The 25852-nt window shown below is 37.9% G+C and overlaps 1 protein-coding gene across 18 annotated transcripts in view; it reads left to right on the top strand.

The window, feature by feature from the left end:
- The window catches only part of LOC101272375 (zinc finger protein 177-like), a 33070-nt gene that overhangs the window by 1850 nt on the left and 5368 nt on the right, over window positions 1-25852 (top strand). For 3 of the 18 annotated variants that reach the window (XM_049708573.1, XM_049708556.1, XM_049708559.1), the window contains exons 2-5: window positions 5859-6087; window positions 6640-6683; window positions 8676-8758; window positions 9518-9625. In XM_049708573.1, the coding sequence (XP_049564530.1) occupies window positions 8701-8758; window positions 9518-9625 (166 nt within the window). In that variant the 5' untranslated portion in view covers window positions 5859-6087; window positions 6640-6683; window positions 8676-8700. The other 15 variants (XM_049708562.1, XM_049708563.1, XM_049708565.1 and 12 more) reach the window with 13 other exon arrangements.

Raw genomic sequence — 25852 nt, forward strand, 5'->3', positions numbered from 1 at the left:
AAAAGTAGACTTGGAAACCCAGATTGCTCCAAACATGCTGAAAAGTTTTTTAGTAACTGAGCAATTTTATTTCTAAACTTAATTAAAAGTAAGTAAAATTAAGAATTCAGTTCCTCAGTCACACTAGCCACATTTCATGTTCACAGTAGCCACATAGAGCGAGCCAATGGCTACTAAGTTAGACTGCAGGTTTAGAGACGTGAAAATTTCCTAGGTGATGTTGTGTACTTCATATTGTATCCCATCAATATGGGATCAGGAGGCACATAAATGCAAGTTGTCCCACTGTGTATTAGGAATGCAAAGCATTTAGTCAAGGTGCCCATCTCTCTCGTGTAGTCACATTTTTCTTTTTAGTAATCTGTGGGTGATACTTGGCAATAGGGGAATAATCTCTTCCCCACCCCTTTCGATCAGTGGTTTTAACATCACTTGTTGATCTTCGCTTCAACCTGTTTTTACATTGGGAGCTTATGAAATGGTATTTTTTTTTTTCTAATTCTGTCATTCCTTCTCTATTCTTTAGCTGTCAGTCTTCTGTAAACAAGAGCTTTCCCTCCCCACTTTCCCTGCCCTCTATATTTTTTTCCCTTTCGGAGTGTCACAACATATCCGTGGATTTTTCTTTCATTCATCATATTATAAACAGTTGCTGTCATTTGATGCTCAAGCTGTCCCAAACTTGGCCAGGAGGAGTCCTTTTAATTTGACTCATGTGTCCCTTCAACACATACCTATTAGTCTTTGAGTGTAAATCCCCAGTTCACTTTGTACTTTCCAGTTACAGACCTGTAATAAATGATTTCTCCTCTTTCCTTATAGACACCAAGGTCTCTGTGATGGGCTCAGTGCTACTGGGATATAACTGTATCTAGGCCTTTCAGTGGTTATCTAAAAAATATATATATATATATTTTTTGAGACAAAATTGAATTCAAATTGTATTTATAATTTTATATCCTCCTTTTCATATAAATTATTATCATGAACATACTCTCATATTGTTATTCTTCAAAAACCCAATTAAAAATATATTTTCTTACATTGTAAGTTCATACTCATTCCTAGTAAAAATTTAATATGTGCTTTTTTCTTTATTTTATACTTGTATCTCTTTTCTCTTATTATAAAAACCATGGTTTGTAATACCATTAGTATATTGTTTTATCCAACAGTATGGGTACAGTAGTTTCAAAAACTATAATACCAATATTACTAATGGTAGACTTGCTTAATAAAGTATTAAGTTTCTTTGCATTTTTTTGTCCTTAATGGTTTATATTAAGTATATGCAGTTCATAGTACTGTGCTCAAATATTTGTGTGAACTCTAAGTCTTTTCTCTCATGGTTTTGTTATCAGTTTGATACACTATTATGTACATTTCTGTTTACATTTAGTTTTAAGGTTTGCTTCCTTTCTGAATTAACTTATTTTTTTAATTTATAAAACTTTTTCACGATTCAAAGGTAAAACTGTATAAAAAGGTATATTCAGAAGTCTTACATCACATTACCACCAGTAGCTAACCATTTCCATTTTATTAGTTTCTGATGTAAACTTTCTCAAAATTCATATATATATATATATATATATATATATATATATATATATATATTCCTTCTTTCCTTCCTTCCTTTTTACCTTCACATGAATGTACTTCTTTCCCCAATTAAACTAAATACTGGAAATCAATCTATATCAGTTCATAGTGATTTTCCTTATCCTTTTTTGTGGCTGCTGAGCCCTTTATTAGTGCATGTATGGTAGTTTAGTCAACTAGCGTCCTATGGATAGAATTTGTGTTGCTTCCAATTATCCTAACCAAAGCAGCCTAATAACAGTAGGAGCAAACCTGTAGTGCAAAAAAACCCAGATTTTTTGACTCATTGCTGTGAGGGAGACTGCATAGCAGAGGAACTGTGGATGTCTCAACCAAACAAAGCAAAATGTATACTTATGGATTCTGAGAATTGTGACATTTTAGGTGAAATTTAAAGGAAGCAGTAATTTGATAGTCTCAAAGCAAAGCAGGACTGTGTTAAGGGGTTAACATCAGGTCTGTACTACAAACAACCCAGGCTCTTGTTTCCTTGGAAACAATAAAATTAAGATAGATGTGGAATATTGTGTCCAGAAACCCTTTATTTGAAGCTCAGTTCCAGGTTTTTAAATCAAGACTCCTTCTTGATGTCAAATATCAAAATAATGATGTATATCCTCCAGGCAAAATTGGGATGTTTCAGTCTTACTGATACAATTTCAAACAGTGAATCTCTGATAGTCTCTGATTTTACAGAACAAAGTTTCTCAGTGAATAAGAAAGCAATAGTAACTCTGTTACATATTCTTTCATGAGATGGTCAGTCAAGTGCTGCCACAAGGGGAGACTGGAGGCCCAGGAAAAAACAAAGTTTATTATACTCTTTAAGTCCTAGAGGCAAGGCAACATGTAACCATGCAGGTTGATGTGGGAAAACACCAGGATGGTCAAGAGGCAGAAGGCACAGGAGAGAGGGGAAGGTTTAGGCCACTGCCTTTATTGGGGTTTCTATGGGAAAGGCAAGGCAGGGCAGAGGAAACAGCCAGGATTGACTGCTTTGAATAATTTTGTCAGGCTTCGGGTATATGGGTGGTCTCTAGTTGCCTGCTACCTGGCCCTGGGATGTTTAAGGCAGAGAAATATTGCCTCCTACAGTGGATGGGTCTGCTGGAGGTAAGTATGGTTCTCGATTGGTTAGTTTGCATATCAAAGTCATGCTTCGGTTTGAGTCCTTTGTTATTTCTCAGAGTTGGCTAGCCCCAAGAAGCAGTCTCTCCCCAGCCAGAAAGGATTTTTTCAGATGTCAAAAGTCATATAATATACAGAAAAAGTGTGTGTGTGTGTGTGTGTGTGTGTGCGCGCGCGCGCATGAGTGTCCAATACAGTCGATACTCATGTTTTGATGAGAGTAAGGAAACCAGGGCAATGATAGTAGAGACTTTTAGTGTGGCGTAAGTGCCCCTAACCAACACAGAAAACATTTTACTGTGATAATGGAAAGGAGAAACACAGGTAAAGTACGAGGAGTCCTTGTAGGCCAGCCTATAATTTAAGTTTCCCATTTATATTGCATTAGTCAAGAAAATAAATCTGAAATTTTTTGCAGTCCCTAACAATATCTTAGTGGAGTTGTAGAGTAGATTAGAAATACTCTCATATCAGGTTGACACATCTGGCGGTGGTGTTGGAGGGGATGAGCTGATAAGTTAGTAAAGTACATGTAAAAGTTGGTGGTTGTGTGTGGAACCAAGGGGAAGGAGTGCTGGTGGCTGCAACGCAGAAGGTCTTAGTGGAAAGCTGGAGGCGGTTAGTGGAAGAAAGCATCAGGGAGTGGGTGGCCCTCTTCCCAGAGGGTCCAGGGGTTGGCCAATATGAGGCACGTGCCTCCTGGGGAAAGCAGTAATCTCCACTAATTCCTTTTCCTTTTTAAAATTAAAACTTTGTTTTTAGAGCAGTTTCAGGTTCACAGCAAAATGGAGGGGAAGGTACAGAGAGTTCCCATCTGTCCCCTGCTCTCCCCCCAGCCTCCCCCTTTATCAGCATCCCCTACCAGAGCAGTACATTTGTTACAGTTGATGAACCAACATGGGCGCCTCATAATCACCCGAAGTCCGCAGACCACATTACAGTTCACTCTTGGTGTTGTAGATTCTGTGGCCTTGGACAAACACGTAATGACATGTTTCCCTCGTTATGGTATTATGCAGAGTATTTTCACAGCCCTAAAAACCCTGTGTCTTGCCTATTCTCCCTGACCCCCACAATCGTTGGCAACCTCTGGTCTTACTACTACATACTTTTGCCTTTTCTAAAATGTCATATAGTTGGAATCACACAGTCCATTAATTTTTGGAATGATATCGATACTAGTGACCTCTACCAGATTTCCTTGTAGGCATGGAGTGTAGAGGTGTATGTTTTGGCAGAGAGCAAGGAGTATACCTGGATCGTGGGCTAAGCAGACAAGGAACTCAGAATCATAATAGAATTCCTAATATCAAAGGAAGAAAAGCACAAAGTGTCCTATGTCCAATCTGTGCGTTAGAAGAAACAGTCCCTGGGATTTAGTGTCAGGGTCAAGTTAGCCCAGGGGGCAAAGTTATCTCCAATGGCGAGATCTCAGACTGGGGTGATGTCTCCTGGGGTGACGTCATCTCTGGCGGTGAGCTCCTGGGCCAGTGTGATGTTGCTGAGTGTGAGACTGGAGTATCCTTTTCAAGTGGGTACCTACTCCAGTTGATGTGGATCTCAGCATTTGCCGTGTTTGGTTGAAACACTGTCTTATTTGGAGGGTTTGGGCCTCTGGATTGTAAACCAATGAAAGCACCCAGACCAATAATAAGTCCACAGTTACCTAAACTGTGGTGTGTAGCTAAACTCGACAGGGTTTTTAGTTTTTGAATGAAGTTTAGGCTCCCATATCAGTAGAACAGCTGCCTGGTCTTTGGGATAATCTATGGTTAATAGATCCCAGTGGAGTACACCCCCTCAATCTGGCCTCCAGCCCTTATGGGATAGGGCAAGATTAAAAAAAATTATAAATATAGGTTAAGGTTTGAGGCAAAATAGAGACCTTTTCAGTTGGACTGGAATTTAATGAATAGGAATTGTTCAGGAGACTATTAAGCATCTCAGTTAAACCAGTTATTGGGGTCATGAAAGTTCTATGAATACCTTTTCCGAGAGCCCAACATTGTTATTCTAAGCAGTGAAATGCGTGTCTTTGTTACTAGCAGTAATGCCTATAACTCCAAAGGGAATAACGAGCATCCTGGCAAGGCCTTGTTCTGTAGTCTTAGTTATATGTAAAGACATGTGATTTTGATTTATATTTTCGGTGCCTGTGAGGCAAGAGATTGCCAGAGTTCTGTACCATGAAATAGGACAAATTTTAGATAATAGCCCAACAGTTTATAATAAATGTGATGATGGGACCATTTGTTGGCTAGGGCATCCAGTGCTGAGATGACTGCCTGAAGTTAGACCAAGTGTGTTGTTTCTTGGGTCCCATCCTTTATTTAGGGACATCATGGCTAAGGGATGGAAAGCAGCAACATTCCATCAGGCTCCATTACATATGATGGTTAACAGTGTCATTTGTATAGTCCTCCAATTCTCATTGCTATTTACTCAGTTAATCCCAGGGGGCTTCCTAGGTAGTCAAGGGTCTGGGGGAGGGGTGACATCCTCCAGCACCATGGCATCTGGCAAGAGACGGGGAGGCCACCCCTCCTGAAGGTGGAATATATGAAAGGGCCCAGATTTGGTTCCCTCCTCTCATAAGGAGGCCTCAGCAGTTATGCTGTGTTCATGGGGTATTGTTTCCATGACCCAAAGTATAATGGACAAGTGGTTATGGAGGGTCGCAGGCTCAAGGTCTGTGAGAATGTCTGTTTCCAAGAAAGTATGTTGACAGCAATTACTGTTTATAATGTACAGGCATATCTTGTTTTATTGTGCTTTCCTTTATTGTGCTTAACAGATAATTGCATTTTTTTTAATTGAAGATAAATTCTCATATTGGAGAATAACGGTAACCTCAGGAGTTCAGGCTTTTGAGACGGAGTAACCTGCATTCAGACTCTGGCTCACGACTTCTTAATTGGTGATCTTGGGCCAATTACTACTCCTGTTTGAACATAAGTTGCCTCAACTATTGAATGACAGTAATAATAACTGTTGATAATCATGAGAGCTTCCACTGTATGTGTGTTCTGGCACATAATGAGTGCTCAGTAAACAGCAATTATTATTTATATTTATGTGGTCTACAGTTTCTAATGACTTTCACATAATATAACTTCCATCTTCTGCAGAGAGATGGCTAATGAATGATGCTTGATGACAGATGAGAAATGCCTCCTGCATAAAGATTGATGGTATGAGGTAAGACTCCTACTTAATCAAGAGGAATTGAGATTAACTTATCCATTAAATTCAGAAACTGTCTTGAAGAGACTTTGGGAATAAGACATGTTAAGGCAGATTTCATTAACAGATTCACAGGATGCCAGCCATTGACCTTTTCCCTTGTGGTAAGTCCTTGTTGATGCTCCTTTCAGAGACCGTGCTTTAACTGGCCTGTGAGCAGCCTGTCTTGTGGTCTGGGTCTATGCAGTCCTGCTTCTGGGCTGTCTAGGAGGGGGCTTAAGTATATAACAATATCCTGTTGTCTAAATCCTGGGGCTTGGGAAAGAGGGGTAAGTATGCCTATTTTTGTGGGAGAGGTTCTGCTTAATCACATGAGTTATTATTGTTAGCCAAAAAATTCCCCAACAGTTTTACTTCTCTGGACTTCAATTTCTTTATCTGTAAAATGAGATTAGATTATTAAACTCTTCTTCTTGTTTATCAAAGCCCCAAATCCCATTTCTGACTTCAGATGAGGCGGGCTATAGGGCATTTTATGGCAGCAGTGTGTGTGTGTGTGTGTGTGTGTGTGTGTGTGTGTATGTATGTATGTTCACTTAGAATTAGTGTGGAGTGGCTGCCAGGCTTGTGAGTATGGAAACTGTGGGCAGCCTGGATTCTCAGGTTTTGTTTCTTCTCCTCAAGGTTGTCTTTCTCAAGACTTTTTCTCTTTTCATGAGAAGTCAGAAGGGGAAAGGATTGTGACTGGGTGTCTGACAAATTATTTTCAGGTCAGTAGGAAATTTATTCTTTTATAAAAGCACATGCTTCTTCCTACGAGGTGGATATGTTTCCTACTAGTGAAACAGAGCTTCTGTTTCAAATAGGGCCTGCTTAGGGACTGAGTCCCCAGTTAAATTTCCTCAGGTCTTACTTAGGGCCTTTCATTTACACAGGAGAATGATACTATCACTCCAGTATTTACTAATTCATTCCAGTATTTACTAATTCAGTCCAATTCGTCCATGCTGATTGTGTGCTCTCATTTTGCTATGATAGACAGGGAGCCAACATGTGCCTCTGAGAATTTCTACTGTCACTGGAGGAATAATTCATTTACCAGCATTTACTGTGTCTGTAATGTTCTCAGGACTATGGCTAACCTGTCAACAGAGAAAAATAAGACCAGAAGAGGTCACAATCTAGTTGTGGTGAGATACGTTCAGTTAGGTGAGAGAGGTGCTCTTAAAGCTACGTAATTGGATGAAGTCACCATGAATACGTCCAGGTAGAGAGGAGAAGGGGCTTGAGGACCATCAAGCCCTGGGGTTGATTATGGAAGAACATAAAACCTGTCTAGGCTTTGAGTCTCCCTTCCTTTTTCTCCAGGGAACATTGATGGAGATGGCAATTGCCTGATGCCAGGATGTTCCTCTTGAAAATGAAGATCTGTTCATTGTATTGGCTTTAATTTTTCTAGGATAAAAGGCTTAGGACTTCAAAATTATATATATAAGCTTGAGCTTGGGTTTTAGGCAAAAGACTGGCAACCCTTTTGGTGCACAGTGGGGGAGAGAGAGAGAGAGAGAGAGAGAGTGTGTGTGTGTGTTTGCATTTTAGTTTTATTTGAAAATTTACTGGTTTGATAAAGTGGACATGAACAATTTTGTTGCTTCTCAAGTTATACCTGACAGTATTTGGTATCCCTGAAGAGCAGAGTCTTGACCCCTTATTTATGGAAGTATTTGTCATCCCTTGCCTGTTCTTCTTACATCTGGCATCTTTCTCTGAGAGCAGGGCACCAGCTATGCAGACCTGGTCTGATCTTTCAGGTGGAACAAAGAGGAAAGCTGAAGAAAATGGAAGAGTTTTCCAAGTGAGGGAAAAGGCACATGTGATTCTTTATGAGAAAGAGCTGTAATCCATGAGAGCTGCAGTCCATTTGGAAATGTTAAACAGGAGGCTTTTGAAGAATTTTTTTCCTAAGGATGCTGAGGTCATTTGGGTTCTGAGGTTCCTTGGGTACCTCAAACTTCCCTTTCTCTTCAACTTTTCATTCGCCTTCTTAAACTTCCTTTTGGCTTGACAGTAGGATCTGTCCCATTTTTTTCTTTAAATTTTGCATTTGCATTAAGCTCTTTATCCATGTCCTTTCAACTTTGTTTTCCTGGTTACGCTGCTTTCTGTTCATTGTCAGTCTCAACATTTATAGAATCATTTCTTAGTAAATCACCTACCAATTTGACCACAGCACCTTATCATGCCAAACTCTTAGTCCAGCCAAACTTCTTAATCTTTTCTTTTTTTTTTTTAATAAATTTATTTATTTATTTTTGGCTCCGTTGGGTCTTCGTTGCTGTGCACGGGCTTTCTCTAGTCGCGACAAGTGAGGGCTACTATTCGTTGTGGTGCACGGGCTTCTCATTGTGATGGCTTCTCTTGTTGCGGAGCACGGGCTCTAGGTGTGCAGGCTTCAGTCAGTAGCTGTGGCTCGAAGGCTCTAGAGCGCAGGCTCAATAGTTGTGGCGCACGGGCGTAGTTGTGGTGCACAGGCTTAGTTGCTTTGCGGCATGTGGGATCTTCCCAGACCAGGGCTCAAACCCGTGTCTCCTGCATTGGCAGGCAGATTCTTAACCACTGCGCCATCAGGGAAGCCCCTTTCTTTTTGTTTTAAAATGTATCTTAAGTCAATGTTTGAAAGTAAATACACATTGGCCTTCATTTTTAACATCTTCCTTCCATTTATTTCTCCAAGAACATAATTTTTTTTAATCTTATTTCAGATTGGGAGATTTGTCTTAATGCCAAATGGTCAGCACCTCAGTGGAATATTTTGGATGGGAAAAAATCCAGTGTGGTGGAAATGGTAAGATTCACAAGATATAATTCCTTGCCTTCCACACTAGTGGAAAATTAGCAGTTCCATAAGATAGGAAACCTGCAGGATAACCATGACAGATATTTGAGACTAGTGTCATTCACCTGTTTTTCATAGTCTCTGGGCATTGTGAATTTGACAAAAACTTTAAACACCCCTCACGATATATTTCTTCACACAGAGTTCACTCAGCTGAATATTCCCATATATGTCATTCAGATGAAGTTTTTTGCTTTTTTTTTTTTGTGTGGTACGTGGGCCTCTCACTGTTGTGGCCTCTCCTGTTGCAGAGCACAGTCTCCGGACACGCAGGCCCAGCAGCCGTGGCTCACAGGCCTAGCCGCTCTGTGGCATGTGGGATCTTCCCGGACCAGGGCACGAACCCATGTCCCCTGCATCGGCAGGTGGACTCTCAACCACTGTGCCACCAGGGAAGCCCCAGATGAAGTTTTTGATAAATAATTTCATCTTGATCAATTATCAGCTAAACTCTATAAAAATCCCTTTGAAAGTAAAGAATACAACAAAACTTTCTAGCAGAATGATCACTTCATTCTGCTTGAAAGCACTGAGGGTCTGGAACCATGCATTGCAGTGAAAATGGAAGAAAAACAAAAACAAATAAAAAACTTCAGCCATACTAATTTGTTTCTTGTATAGAAAAACAATTCAAGGCAGAGGGGAAAATCTCTGAATATAACAAGATTGGAAAACTTTTTAAGTCATCATTAATCTCTTCATCAACAGGAGAGAAACTACATTGGAGAGAAATCAATTTTAACCATTGTGAAGAAGCCTTGAGTGAACACTCATGCCTTAAGGCTCAAAGGAAAACTTACATTAGAAAGAAAACTTGTGAGTGTTATCAGTGTGAAAATGCCTTCATAAAGAACTGTGCCCTTGATCTATACAAGCAAACCCATTCTGGAGAGAATGCTCCTGAGTATAATCGGTGTGAAACAGCCTTCAAACAAAATTTACACCTGGTTCACAAGAAAACTTACACTCAAGAGAACCCTATAAATGCGCTGACTGTAAGAAAGGCTTACCTTCTTCCTCGTACCTTAGGGAACGTTTTTTTTTCATGGTGGAGAGAGGACGTATGCTTTTAAAGAACGTAGGAAAGCTCTTTCACATTCTACAAACCTTTTTGTACATATGCGAACTCACTAGAGAAATATCCTATGAGTGTAAAGGATGTGGGAAGACTTTCACTCAATCTTCATGTTATTCAGCATTTAAGAATTCACAGAGGACTGATGCCTGTGAAATGTAAGAAACTTGAAAAAGGCTTGTCTTATTCCCCAGATCTTGCTAAGCATATAAGATTTTATACTAGAAACACTGTGTTTGTAAGGAGTGCAGCCCAGAGTTTACTTTTCTCAAAACAGTAGTCACATGCGAATTTAAACTGGAGAATGTGGAAAAGCCTTTGTTAGTTCCTCGTACCTTACTGTACATATGAAGAATTCACACTGGTGAGATGCCTTATCATTGTAAGGAATGTTGGAAAATGTTTAGTATTTCATCTTGCTTTAAAAGTCACCTGGAAACTCACCCTGGGGTAAAACCTTATAATTATAAGCACTGTGGGAAAGCCTTTATTTGATTCTCATTTCTTATTTGACATTTAAGAATGCACGGTGTAGGGACTTCCGTGGTGGTCCAGTGGTTAAGACTACGCTTCCAATGCAGGGGGCACGGGTTCTATTCCAGGTTGGGGAACTAAGATCCCACATATGCTGGTGTAGCCAAAAATAATTAAATTTTTAAAAATTTAAAAAATAAAGAGTGCACAGAAAGACCTTTTGAATGTAAGGAATGTGGTAAAGCATTTAGATAATCCTCGTACTTTAGTCAACATAAAAGAAACACATACTGGAGAGAAGTGTATAAATGTAAAAAATGTGGGAAAGCCTTCACTATTTCATCAGGCCTTACAGTACACATGAGAACTCACACTGGTGAACAACCTTTTGAATGTAAGGGATGTGGGAAATCCTTTACTCGATCCACATGTCTTATTAAACATTTAAGAACTCACAGTGGGGAGAAGCCATATATATGAGGAATATGGGAAAACCTTTAGTACTTCATGCCTTTCTGAATGTATACACAGTCACATTTGAGAGAGAACTGAACACTTGTAAAGAGTGTGGGAAAGCCTTTGATACTTTCACACTTACTGAACATGTACTAATTCATAGTGGAGGTAACCTTATTGTAAGGAATGTGGGAAGCCTTTTGCTCTGCCTTATACTTTAATTTTCAGCTCTGAGTTCACGGGTGTGAAAATATTACGAATGTAAAAAGTATAGGATTTTTTTTAGTTTTTATTCTCTGCTTTGGGAAAGTATGAAAGCACACATAATGAGAAATCCCCTGAATGAAAGGGATATAGGAAAGCCTTTGATTGTTCTTTGTCATTAGGAAACATGATTCATACTGGAGAAGAACCATAAATTATAAATATAGGGAGTGTGGAAAAGGCTATGTTAATTTATTGTAAAAGTCACACTGGAGAGATTATGTATGAATGTAAAAACAATTAGAATGCTTTCAATGAATATTTTTTGTATATTTTTTATAAATAAAAATCCTAAAAAGTTTTTTTTTTTTTTTTTAATGAAAAACCTTTGTTACAAAGAGGTTTTAAAATAACACCTTGGGAAAGTTTTGGAGTACATGTTTTCACTTACTGCATACAAGAAAATTGATACTGGGAAAGAAAACCAAGTAAATTTTTATTTAAATGAGTTGCCTTTCTTTGTGTGTTTTTTTTCAAGGTAGACCCATACTTTTAAAGACTAATGATGTTGAGCATAAATATGGTCAACTGATCTTTGATAGAGGAGCAAAGGAAATGGAATGTAGTAAATATAATTCTTTTCAACAGATGGTGCTGGAACAACCAGACACCCACATGCAAAAGAATAAATCTAGACACAGACCTTGCACTCATCACAAAAATTAATTCAAAATGCATTGCAGCCCTAAGTGTTAAACACACAACTATAAACTTCCTTGAAGATAACATAGAAGAAAACCTAGAAGACCTTGGATGTGGCAATACTTTTAAAAATATGACATGGAAGACATGATCCATAAAAGAAATAATTGATAAACTGGACTTTATTAAAATTAAAAACTTCTGCTCTAAAAAAGGCATTGTTGAGAGAATGAGAAGACAAGCACAAATTGAGAGAAAATATTTGCAAAAGACACAACTGATAAAGGACTCTTAAGACTCAGCAATAAGAAAATAAACAGCTGATTAAAAATGGACTAAGACCTTAATAGACACCTCACCAAGGAAGATATGCAGATAGCAAATAAGCATTTGAAAAGATGGCCCACATGAAAAAAAGAGACCACTACAAATCTATGAATCTGTGAGAATGGCCAAAATCTGGAACACTGATAATGATAAATGTTGGTGAAGATATAGAGCAACAGGAAATTTCATTTCATTGCTGGTGGGAATACAAAATTGTACAGCCACTTTGGGATACAATTTGGTGGTTTCTTACAAAACTAAACATAGTCCTACCAAGTGATACAGTATTCACACTCCTTGACATTTACCCAAGTAAGTTGAAAACTTAAGTCCACACAAAAACCAGTACATGCATGCTTTGGGGTTTTTTTGTTTCTTTGCACATGAATGTTTATAGTAGTTTTATTCATAATTGCCAAAACTTGGAAGCAGTCAAGATGTCCTTCAGAAGGTGAATGGATAAACTGGCACATCCAAACAACAAAATATTATCCAGTGCTTAAAATGAATGGACTATCAGTCCATGAAAAGACATGGAAGAACCTTAATGCATATACTAGGTAATGCATATTACTAAGTGAAAGAAGCCAATCTGGAAAGATTACATACTGTATGATTCCAACTATATGACATTCTGGAAAAGGCAAAACTGTGGAGATCAGTGGTTGCCAGGGATTGGTGAGAGTGATGGGTGGAATGTATAAGCAAAGCACAGAGGATTTTTAGGGCAGTGAAAAATACCCTGTATGATACTCTAATGGATATGCGTCATTACAGTTGACCCTTGAACAACAAGATTTTGAACTTCATATGTAGATCCATTCATATGTAGATTTTTTCCAATGAATATGTACTACAGCATTACACCATTCATAGGTGGTTGTATTTGCAGGTACAGAACCCAGAGGGCCAACTGTTAAGTTGTACTGGTGTTTTCAACTTTGAAGAGGGTTGGGGACGCTAACCCCCATGTGTTTACAGTGGAGCTGAGAAAGGCTAGTGGGCACTTCTGCCTCAAAACATCCTGCTTTTTTTCCTTGAGCAAAGCCTGGAGTCCACAATTCACATGATACTGCCTTGTCAGGCTGTGCTCATTATGTGGTGAAAGAACCTAGCCTCCTGAAAATATTTTTGGAATGGAATGTAGATTAATATTTTTCCGGTTTAAACACATGCTTCTAGTCTTTAATATTAGTAATTAAGTGCCTAAGATTCCTGGGCCCTTCTTTACATGGGCAGATATTTTATAGAACCGATCTGCCTGAGAGGCATGGTCAGCTGGGAGGGATTGAGCTTTTAAATACAGATCTCCAGATATGGGTGATTCCATTAAATAATAAGGATCCTCCTAATGATTAAGTTTTTTTATGTCTAGGCAGATGTTTTCTTCATGGGGGCGTCTAGAAAAGGCACAGAGAGGAAGCTATTGAAATTTTTTAAATCCTTATTTCGGGCTGTCTAACTGTAGTAACAACAACCCCAAAGCACCTTAAAATCTGTCTTTTCTCTACTACCAGATTTCCATTTTAAATCATGGTTCCGGTTATGCATATTTAAGAATCAGCCCTCTTTTGGCCCTAATAAAATGCATTTCTTGGCAGGTAGCTTAAGGTACTGATCGAGACTGTTTTTTGTTTTTAATACCAGGATAATCATTGTTTAAATTGGAGTCCAGACAAAAAAGTTCTCTGACTTCTGGGGGACTTGCTTTGGTTAGGAAGGGGAGGGGCAGTGACCCCGCAAGAGAATCCATAACGGCTGAGTAGTGAAGTTTGGACTCCTTTTCCCTTCTGACTGCTCAGTCTCCTTTTCAAAACCTTGGGGACCTCTACTTTTTCCATCGAGGAGACCATATGGAGTGAAAGACCCGGGCTCAAGTGCCTGCGCACCATTTTACTTAAATGTGCAATCAAGAGTAAGTTACTCTACTTGAGAAGCCTCCTTCGCTTAAAATAAACTTGCCTGCACTTCGCCTCAATTCTGTGCCCAGGCTCCCTGACCAGGCCTCAGCCACTCTCTCCGGGCCCGCCTCCCAGCCCCGCTCTCCGATCGGAGTTCCGGGGGGGTACTGAACTACTGGAGGCGGGAGCCTCAGGCCCGTGACCCGAAGCGGAGGTGCGCGTCCGCTGGCGGCTTGGTCCTCAATAGCTGCTTCGCGCATCTTACCCGTTTCCATATCCGTTGGCGTTTGATCCGGCTGGGCCCAAGTCCAGGTTCCGACCACGAGTCTGGAAGGGCCGGTCGATAGTGGGGAGGGGTCATGGGTAAGGTTTACGGCGCCAGCTGCTCCCGGGCCGCGGGGCCTCCTGCCGGGCTTCACGCGCGACTTCCCACCCGGGGCCTCAGGACGCCCCGCTTGTCCTCCAAGCCCCGACCCGTTACATTCGCGCCTGCTGGGGCCGCGGCTTCTTCCCGTCTCCTGGACGACTGCTCGGGTGGTCTGTCCCCGGGAGGAGGCGGGTCTGGAAATAAGGGCAGGGCGCGTCCGCAGGGTCTTTTCTCCGTCGCCTGTCCTCCCCTCTTTAAAAGGCCTCCCCCAAGTCTGACTACTTTTCCTTAAGAAGATGCCCTTTCTTGTACCTCATTTTCTTCCGTTATGACATTTTTTGAAGTACTCATCAGTTCACGGAGATCTGCCCTTTTTTTTTTTTCTTTGATCTGGCTTACAGTTCTCTAGTGTGTGGAAGCAGCCTAGTCCCCTATTGGTGGACGATTGAGTTGTTCCCATCTGAATGGGCTTGTGCATGTTTCTTCATATTTCTGTACTTAGGACTTTAAGGTCGATTTTTAGAACTAAAGTTGTTGGGTCATGTGTAATATTCCTAGATATTGCCAACTGCCCCCGTTCTATTTTGAGCGCTCAGAACGTGTATTTTGCATCCAGCAAGTTGCACACCTCTCTTAGTTTTCAAATAATCTTAACCTATAGATGCTTTGGGATGTTTACATATCATCCATGAATGACAGGTTTATTCTTCTTTTACAGTCTTCCAAACTATCATGTCTCCCCATTCTTTTCCGCTCTCCCCAACTTACTGCACTGTCTGTATCATGATTAGTAGAAGGAGCCACTTCTTTTTCTGTGTCTCAAAGGCCTTCTTCAGCTTGTATCTAGTAAATTGAAATGCTTGCTCTATGTTTTCGATACATTTTCAGGTTTAAAGACATTTCCTTCTATTCCTCTTTTCCTCGTTTACTATAATTAACATGTAACTAAAGTGTACAATTCAGTGAATTTTAGTATATTCCCAGAGTTGTGCAACCATCATCACAATATAATTTTAGAAAATTTTCATCATCCCAGAAAGAAATCCACAATATAATTTTAGAAAATTTTCATCATCCCAGAAAGAAATCCCATACTCATTAGCACTCACTCCCACTTCCCTACCCCCCAGGCCACCACTCACTAATCTATTTCTTGTCTTTATAGACTTGTCCATTCTGGACATTTCATATAAATGGAATCATACAATATTTTGTCTTTTGTGAATGACTTTTTTCACTATAATGTTTTCAAGGTTCATCCACATTGTAGCAAGTGTCAGTACTGATTCCTATTAATGGCCAAAAATATTCTTTTGTATAGATACATCACATTTTATTTATCCACTCATAATTTGATGGTCATTTGGGTTATTTCCACATTTGGGCTATTGTAAATAATGCTGTTATGAACATTCTTGTTAAAGTTTTTGCGTAGACTTACATTTTCATTTCTCTTGGGTTTATACCTAGGAGTGGAATGCTGATTCATATGATAATCGTATATTTAACATTTTGGTGGACTACCAAACTGTTTTCTAAAGTGACTGCACCATTATTCTTTACCACCAGCAAATGAGTTCTGATTTCTCCACATACTCACCAATTGTTATTTGTCTTTCTGATTATAACTATAAAAATGAGTGTCAAGTGGTATCTTGTGGTTTTCATTTGCGTGTCCCTGGTGGCTAATAATAAGCATATTTTTATATGCTTAATGGCCATTGTATTTTCTTTAGAAAAATAGATATTTTGCCCATTTTAAAAATTGAGTTTTTTTAAATAGAGTTGGCCAAAATTATTTTTAAATCATGCAATGTTGGGTATTATCAAACACTTTTACTGTATTATTGAGATGATCATACTGTTTTCTACTTTGATCTATTCATGAAACAAATGACATTAATTGATTTTCTAGTAAGCCTCTCTTACATTCCTGGGATAAACTCGACTTGGTTCTGATGTATTATCTTTCTCATTTTTTGATGTATTTGATTTGGACTTATTTTCTATAGACTCTTTGTATCTATGTTTATTAATGAGACCTCAGTATCATTTTGTTTTCTTATAATGGCTGTCATGTTTGATATCAGTATTATACCAATCTCAAGGAACATTCCTCTTCCTTTATCTACTTAAGGTAATCCCTTTGATAAGGCAAACTGTTTTGTGACATCATCTTAAAAGTGGCCTGTCCATCCCCTCCCCTTCTTTCCCCGCATGGTAATTATGTAAGGTACTGTCATAGATTAATCAAAATGCACACATGACGTTTTGGATCGTGCACATTTCTGGAGTTTTGCATAAGTGTGTCTAATCCCTGAAAGATTTGAGTCAGATTAGAATTTTCTTCTTCTTTGAATGGCAGAACTGATATATAAAACCTCTGAGCCTGGTGTTTTCTTCATGGGAGAAATTTATATGCCTAGTTCTTTATTTTGTTTTTGTTTTTTTGGTTGTTGTTTTGTTTTTTAAAGAATCTATCTAGGCAGTGAATTATTTGGGCTGGAGAGACCTGGAGTCTCTCTGAGGGGGTCAGCAACAACCCAGATTATTCCACTTTTATACATTTTTTTAAATTGTGGTAAAATATATACAATATAAAATTTGCCATTATAAACATTTTAAAGCATACAATTCAGTGGCATTAGTCACAATCACAGGGTTGTGCAACTATCACTGTCCAGGTCATTTTTGATAATTATTTTAGGACTATTCAGTTTGTTATTTCTAGTCTTACTTCTCTAGGAATTGAGCTATTTCCTGTGACTTCTGAGCTTGATTAGCATACAGTTATTCACAATATCTTACATGTTTATTCTCTGCAGCATCTATAATTGTGTTCTTTTTTGCTTTTCAATTTTCTTTGCACCTTCTCCCTCTTTTTTTTTTGAATAATCTTGCATGATTTTTCCTATTAATTTTCAAAGAATCAATTGTTTTTGTTTGATCTTTTCTGGATTTTTGTTTTCTAGTTCATCATATTATTCTTTCTTTCCTTCAATTTTTAAAAATTTATTTTGAGATTTTTTTCCTCTAAATTTTTTTTGGCCACGCCACGTGGCATGCAGGATCTTAGTTCTCTGACCAAGGATCGAACCCAGGCCCTTCGTAGTGAGAGTGCTGAGTCCTAACCACTGGACTGCCAGGGAATTCCCTAAATTCTTAAATTGGAAACTTAGACTAATTTTTAACTTTTTTTCTAATATAAGTACATAAAGCCTACTTTTTTTTTTCCTAAGGCCCACTTTAGCTGCAACCTACAAGTTTTGGTACTTAGCACTGATCAATACCATAGTATTAATGTACTTTTCCATTTCTAATTTAATTCATTAATTATATCTTTTACCCATGAGTTCTTCGTAAGTGTAGTAATGTTCTCTAAACTCCAGATGTCAATGGCTTTTTTCTATTAGATTGAACTATGGTGAAACTGCTAACATTCAACCTTTTTTTTAACCTATAAAAATGGCAGTTTCATATGTTTCAACATAATTTACTTTTGTAATTAATATATAACTTAATTTCATTTTGGTCAGAGAACATATCTGTATACATCTTCTCTGAATGGCTTAAGACTAACTTTATAGTATAGCAGTGGGGTCAGTTTTGTAAACATTCCACTTATGCTTGAGAAAGATATGTATTCTCTATTGAGAGTAGTGTCTATAAGTGTTTTAGATGAAGGATGTTCATTTTACTATTCAGACCTTCAAATCCTCTTTTTTTCCTCTGATTATCCATTACTCAGAATAGTGTGTTAAAGTCTCTTACACTGATGGAGATTTGTCAGTTTCTACTTTAATTTTGTTAGCTTCTGTGTATAAATTTTATGAGACTATGTTACTTGTGTATACAACTTCAGAATCTTTATACTTTCTCATTAATTGAATCTTATATCCTAATATAGTTACCTGTTGTAGTGCCTTTTGTCTTAAAAATGTGTGAAATTAAGTTAGCCAAACAAACTTTATTTTGGTTAATATTTGCCTGGTATATCATTTCCATTTTTGAGATTTAGTCTTTCTGTGTTGTTTTGTTTTTAGTGCATCTCGTGAAACAGCATAGAGCTGAAATTTATCTTAATCTAACATGGCAGTCTTTGTTTTTAAACTATAGAGTTCAGTCTATTTATTTGTACATTTATTGTGATTATTGATTAAGACATTTTCTGCCATCTTACAACATGCTGTTTATTTTACTTGCTTTTGTTGTTTTTTTCCCCTGCTTATTTTTGTTGCCTTTGTAATAATTGAAGTTTTTTCCTCATTCCATTGTTTCTTCTAGCCTGTGAGTTAAGCCCACTGTGTTCTTCAGTAGTTGCCCTAGCTATTTTATCATGCACACTTAAAGTCTAAAGCTAATCAATACCTTTATTCTCTAACGGAAGAATACCAGGAGCATAAGACTAGTCACATCCCTCCCAGTTTATATATTTTTATTATTCAGTAGCATTCCAGCTTGCTTTTCCATCTCACAAATTAGATATTGCTATTATTATTTTATATAATCAAAGTTCACTTAATATTTCAGACATAAAAATTCCTATTTCCTGGAATACTGAGAATTTACTTTAGTGATGATCTTTAGATGGGTAAGCTCTCTTGGGTCTTTACTTTAAAATGTCTTTATTTTACTCCCCTTTTAAAACTTTAAGCTTTTCATATGGAAATTTTCAAGCACACACAAAAGTAGAGAAAATAAAATAGCGAATCATATCTTCAACACTCAGTTTTCACAATTATCAGTATTTTACCATTCTTGGATCCCGTAGGCCTAAGCTGTCTAATACACTAGCCATATGTGGCTATTCAAATTTAAGTTAAAATTTAAATTACTTAAATAACACTAGCCACATTTCAGGTGCTCAATAGCCATATGTAAATGGTGGCTATTGTATTAGATAGTGTACATAAGAGTTGGACAGTGCTGGTAGCCTAGTCACCTGCTTTTTCTTTTTTCTGGAGTGTTTTTACAGCAGATTCTGGACGTCATGTCCTTTCATCGGTACTTAAGCATGCGTCTCTGGCTGGTACATAACCATCACCGCGTTTTCCCACCTGGCAAGCTCCAAAGTTCCCCAGTTGTCTCCAGAATATCTTTTTACAGTTTGTTCAAATCAGGATCTTAACAGGGTACCCACCTTGTTTTTTTGAATATGTATCTCTTAAGTTTGTTTTATCCCCTCCTCCTCCTTTTTCCTTTTTTTTTTTTAATCCACTGACTTATTGGAGATATCAAGGCGTTTGTCCTACATTATGGATTTAGCTGATTGCTGCTGCTTTGTGTTATTTAACTTGTTTATCTCTGTATTTCCTATTAAAATTAGTTAGTCCAGAAGCTTGATTAGATTCAGGGTTTGATTTCATAAATTCACCCTTGAACCTAAGGAAGATATTTTAACTGGATTTAGAATTCTAAGTTGTTAAGTTATTTTTCTCTCAGCACACTGAGGGTGTCATCCTTTCTTCTGACCTACTTTGTTGCTCTTGAGACGTGAGACATCAGTTTGTCTGTCCTTTTTAGGTGACCTGAGTTTTTTCCCTGGCTACTTTTAAGATTGTGGGGGGAAAAAAATCAAACACCAAAGAAGAAAATAAATGTAGGTGTGGATTTCTTTTTATTCTTTCAGCCTGGGATTTATTGTGCTTCCTGGATCCAAAGGTTAGTGTCTTTTACTAATTCTAGGAAATTCCTAGCTAGTTTCTCATCAAATGGTGTAACAAAGTTCTAATCTGGTAGTTAATCGTTGCATTGAATTTCTAACTTCAACGAATCAGTTTCCTTTCTAAAAGTTATGTTTGTTTCTTAAAACTGTTTCATCATTTCTAGTGTATCTTATTCCATATTCATCCATATTTCTCTTAATTTCTTTAAGCCTGTAAAATATAGAGGGTTTTTTACATAATGTCTAAAAAGTCTAATACCTGCAGTATTGTGCTTTCTTCTTCCTGCTGCCTGTGTTTTGACTGCTTCTCACTCATGGTACATTATGTATTTTATATATTTGTGTTTCATAATTTTTTAAACTGTGACTTCCTCAGTTTACTTAGAATTTTATCTGTGGGAATTCTTTGAGGCCTGGCTTGAAGTTGAGTTTTCCAGAGATAGGTCCATTTGCTCACACTAATTGCCTGGGGGACCCTCTTTAATGAAACCTAGAACCTTCTTTAAATAAAATTATTCTCTTAAGGGAATAATTTTGGATTACACAAGTAATGTGAATTTGGACCAAAACGTAAGATTTTCTTTTTCTACTATATCGGATGCCAAGGTCCAGACCAGTACATTTTCTCTCTGTCCCCTTCTGTATGGAAAGTTATATTTCTTTTCTTTAGAACTTTTAATTATGGATTTTCAAACATACTCAGGAGTGTGTATGATGAAACCTCCCTGTAACCATTATCCAGCTTCAATGATTACCATGATTTTGCACTCTTAATTCTTCCCCTTACTTACTATAATAACTGAGTTTTGTTTTCCTGGAGCATGTTAAAACAAATATCAAACATCATGTCATTTCACCCAGAATTTGAGTTGTATCTCTAAAAGAAAAGGATATCATAAGGATACAACCAGCCTAACCCAGTCTGGGGGCAAAAGAAGAAGGAGAACTGTTACAGAGCAAGAGACTTACGAGACAATTCTTTTTTTTTTTTTAAACATCTTTATTGGAGTATAATTGCTTTAAAATGGTGTGTTAGTTTCTGCTTTATAACAAAGTGAATCAGCTATACATATACATATATCCCCATATCCCCTCCCTCTTGTGTCTCCCTCCCACCCTCCATATCCCACCCCTCTAGGTGGTCACAAAGCACCGAGCTGATCTCCCTGTGCTATGTGGCTGCTTCCCACTAGCTATCTATTTTATGTTTGGTAGTATATATAAGTCCATGCCACTGTCTCACTTCTTCCCAGCTTACCCTTCGCCCTCCCCGTGTCTTCAAGTCCATTCTATACGTCTGTGTCTTTATTCCTGTCCTGCCCCTAGGTTCTTCAGAACCTTTTTTTTTTTTTTTTTAGATTTCATATATATGTGTTAGCATACGGTATTTGTTTTTCTCTTTCTGACTTACTTCACTCTGTATGACAGTCTCTAGGTCCATCCACCTCACTACAAATAACTCAATTTCGTTTCTTTTTATGGCTGAGTAATATTCCATTGTATATATGTGCATCATCTTCTTTATCCATTTATCTGTCGATGGACACTTAAGTTGCTTCCGTGTCCTGGCTATTGTAAATAGAGCTGCAGTGAACATTGTGGTACATGACTCTTTTTGAATTATGGTTTTCTCAGGGCATATGCCCAGTAGTGGGATTGTTTAGTCATATAGTAGTTCTATTTTTAGTTTTTTAAGGAACCTCCATACTGTTCTCCATAGTGGCTGTATCAATTTACATTTCCCACCAACAGTGCAAGAGGGTTCCCTTTTCTCCACACCCTCTCCAGCATTTATTGTTTGTAGATTTTTTGATGATGGCCATTTTGACTGGTGTGAGGTGATACATCATTGTAGTTTTGATCTACATTTCTCTAATGATTAATGATGTTGAGCATTCTTTCATGTGTTTGTTGGCAACCTGTATATCTTCTTTGGAGAAATGTCTATTTAGGTCTTCTGCCCATTTTTGGATTAGGTTGTTTGTTTTTTTGATATTGAGGTGCAGGAGCTGCTTGTAAATTTTGGAGATTAATCCTTTGTCAGTTGCTTCATTTGCAAATGTTTTCTCCCATTCTGAGGGTTGACAAGACAATTATTTAATAAAAATAAACTTTTAATTCCTAATTTAAATAAATTAGGAGTTTGGGATTAACAGATGCACAAAACTATATATAAAATAGATAAAAATTAAGGACCTACTGTATAGCACAGGGAACTATATTCAATATTTTGTAATAACCTATTATGGAAAATAATCTGAAAAAGAATATATATATGTGTGTGTGTATATATATATATCTGTATACACACACATACATAGCTGAATGACTTTGCTGTACACCTGAAACTAACACAACATTGTAAATCAACTGTACTTCAATTTAAAAATTTTTTTAAATAACCTTTTTTTTTTTTTTTTTTTTTTTTGCGGTATGCGGGCCTCTCACTGTTGTGGCCTCTCCCGTTGCGGAGCACAGGCCCCGGATGCGCAGGCTTAGCGGCCATGGCTCACGGGCCCAGCTGCTCCACGGCATGTGGGATCTTCCCGAACCTGGGCACGAACCCGTGTCTCCTGCATCGGCAGGTGGACTCTCAACCACTGCGCCACCAGGGAAGCCCTTACATAAACTTTTAACAGACATTTTTAGCATTATCACAACACCATTATCACACACCCCCAAATTAACAGTATTTCTTGATGTTATCAGTGGTCTTTAGCTGAAGACCACCAGGGGCACACAGAGTTAAACAAGTTGGATTTATTACTTACTGCAGCAAGGCAGAATGCACACAATGGTGAACTGTGGAATATCTCAGTAAGAGAGTGTTAGAAAAGACTTATTAAGGACTTTGGTTTTGAACACATGAAACTTATATTTTATAAATCATTGTTATCTCAATTAAAATAAATTTTAAAATTACTTTTAAAAAAGAAAGGAGAGGGACTTCCCTGGTGGTCCAGTGGCTAAGACTCCCAATGCAGGGGATCTGGGTTTGATCCCTAGTCAGGGAACTAGATCTCACATGCTGCAACGAAGATTGAAGATCCCACGTGCCACAACTAAGACCCAGTGCAGCCAAATAAATAAATAAATATTGAAAAGAAAAAGGGGGGAACATTGCTCTTGATATACATACTAGCAAATTGGCTAGTATAATAAAAAGTCATACATCATTTTAACATTGAAAAGGTTTCTTTAAAGGGCATTCAGGGTAAAACTACTGACTCAGAAGCATACTGCGTATCGGAATTATAAGATGTCATTTCAAGGATCAAGAGTGTGAGTTGTAAGTGAATGTGATTTTTCAAGCTATAGTGGTATTTCCCGAGGGATGGTGATATTTAAAATAAAATTGTAGTTTAATCCAACAACAATACCTTTTGTCCACTTTGGTAGAAATAGCTATTTTTGAAGGCAGATTTTCTAGTTTTCAAACTAATTTCTTTGTCAATGTTGGGCATTTTTTAGACTTTGTCATTGTCTGGTTGACCTTTGTCAATTGAGAACCTAAAATCATAACTTAAAGGGATATATTTTTAAGATGCCAGCTGAAACCAGGAACTTAGTAAATGCAACTACAAAGCCTTAATATAAAAAAACAAACAAAAAACTCACACATTTTTCTAACCTATAAAAAAAAGAATTGGGGCTCGTATTAGGTGCTTTTGGGGTGAGTTCTGGATTGGATGTTGTAGGGTGCAAGGGTATTATTCTGTGTTGGGCATCTTAGTAAATGTTACCTACAAAGGGGGAAAACTATACAGAGGCTAAAATTATAATTGATAAACATGGAGCAGTCACTCATATTAGCCAGAAAAGGGGGATGTTTGGTCATTTCTGAGGTGTAAATAATGTTTATATTTTGTCCATGTTCAAACACAGTTACAGAGTGTTCTTGCTTTTGTCTCAATATATCATGGTCACAGAGTGACCTTGTCTTGTTGCTGTTTTGGGTGTTGAACAAGAGAACACCCAGACTTTGCTGTGAGTTTCAGGCCAGCTCATCACAACAGCAAGGCCTAGCTGAGAGTACCAGGTCAGCTCCTGCATTTTAGGAACTGCTTTCTCTCTTTTTTTTTTTTTTTTTTGGTTCCGAAACCCAGGATGCTTTTCTCTTTACCAATATCGTCTAATATCCTGTCTGTGTTCTGTTAACACCACGTGTCTCAAATGTGTTTTTATAGTCGTTCGAATCAAGATCTAAGGGCCACACTTTACAATGGATTGTTACACCTCTTAAGTCTCTTAATCAGGAAGAGTTCTCCCTTCCTCTTTCTCCTCCAAACTGGATTTGTCTGGTTATGTCCTGTATATAATATCATTTAACATGTCCTCTGTCTCCTCTTACCCTTCTTCTATAAACTGCTAATTAAAGGATTTGTTAGGATTTTTTTTGGCAAAAATATTTTATAATTGGTGTTGTTTTTTGTTACATCATATCAGAACTAATGATGTCCAGTTGTCTCTTTTGAGATGTTAAGATTTATCAGTTGGTCCCAGTGTCAGCTTGATCTTACTTTATAAAGTTCCCCAGCACATGTACTTAGTCTTAAATTATCTCCTTCAGGTTTCTTGTTAATTACAAAAAAAAGTGTAACTTAATGGGGAAACATGCATACCACCTTAACCAAGTGATCAAAGTTAATATCAATAATGAGACAAGACTGGCATCATAAGCCTCCTGAAGTGATGCAGAGAAGGACAAGCATCAATCACATAATACATCATCCAAAAATGAACTTTGTGAATCTAATCATGAGAAAACAACAGACAAACCAAAACTGAGGCTGTCTGTAAAACATCTGGCCTGGACTTTTCAAACCTGGGAAGATGAAGAAAGGCTGAGGGACCGGTCCAGATTAAAGAAGATTAAAGAAACATACTTTGAGGGCGTGATCCTCGATGGGAAGTTTAAAAAGTGACTGCTATAAAGGACATTATTGGGGCAGTTGGTAAAATTCTGCATATGGATTGTATGATAGATAGTAATATTAAATCCTGCTTTCAATCATTGTGTTTGTGTTAGAGAATGTTCTAAGTTCTAAGTTCCTATGATACTCTGAAGAATGTAGGAGAAAAGGGTCATGACATCCGCAATTTCCTCTCAAGTAGATTCGTCTCAATATCATTCTTGATGAAACACACACACACACACACACACACACACACACACACACCCCTACAGAGAGAGAAAGAAAGCAAATGTGATAGAACTTTAACAACTGATAAAGAGTATAGGGAAGTTCATCATATTTACACTATTCTCACAACTTTTGAGTTTGAAATTTTTTCAAAATAATTTCAAAATTAAAAGTTGAAAATAAACATCCCCATTCACTTTTCATCTAATATTTTAATAGCCATTTCTTGTCATTGCCTAGGTCCATTAATTTACTAGTGGTTGCAGAATGGTGACTTTCTGATTCTAGCATTTTCTTCATAATAAATGAAGCTCCTAATAAAGTTTCTATGATTATTCTATAAAGAGCTTTCCCTTATCGCAACTATTTGGTAATCATAAAATATTGTTCATAAAGGAGGGAGCGCGGTGATACATTCGAGTCTTTAATTACATTCTTTAAATAAATTTATTTTATTTATTTTTGGCTGTGTTGGGTCTTCATTGCTGTGTGCGGGCTATCTCTAGTTGTGGCAAGCAGGGGTTACTCTACTTTGCGGTGCATGGGCTTCTCATTGTGGTGGCTTCTCTTGTTGTGGAGCATGGGCTTTAGGCACGCAGGCTTCAGCAGTTGTGGCACGTGGGCTCAGTAGTTGTGACACACGGGCTTAGTTGCTTCGTGGCATGTGGGATCTTCCCAGACCAGGACTCGAACATGCGTCCCCTGCATTGGCAGGTGGATTCTTAACC

The sequence above is a fragment of the Orcinus orca genome, chromosome 3 (genome assembly GCF_937001465.1).
Source record: "Orcinus orca chromosome 3, mOrcOrc1.1, whole genome shotgun sequence".
NCBI classification, from domain to species: Eukaryota; Metazoa; Chordata; class Mammalia; order Artiodactyla; family Delphinidae; genus Orcinus; species Orcinus orca.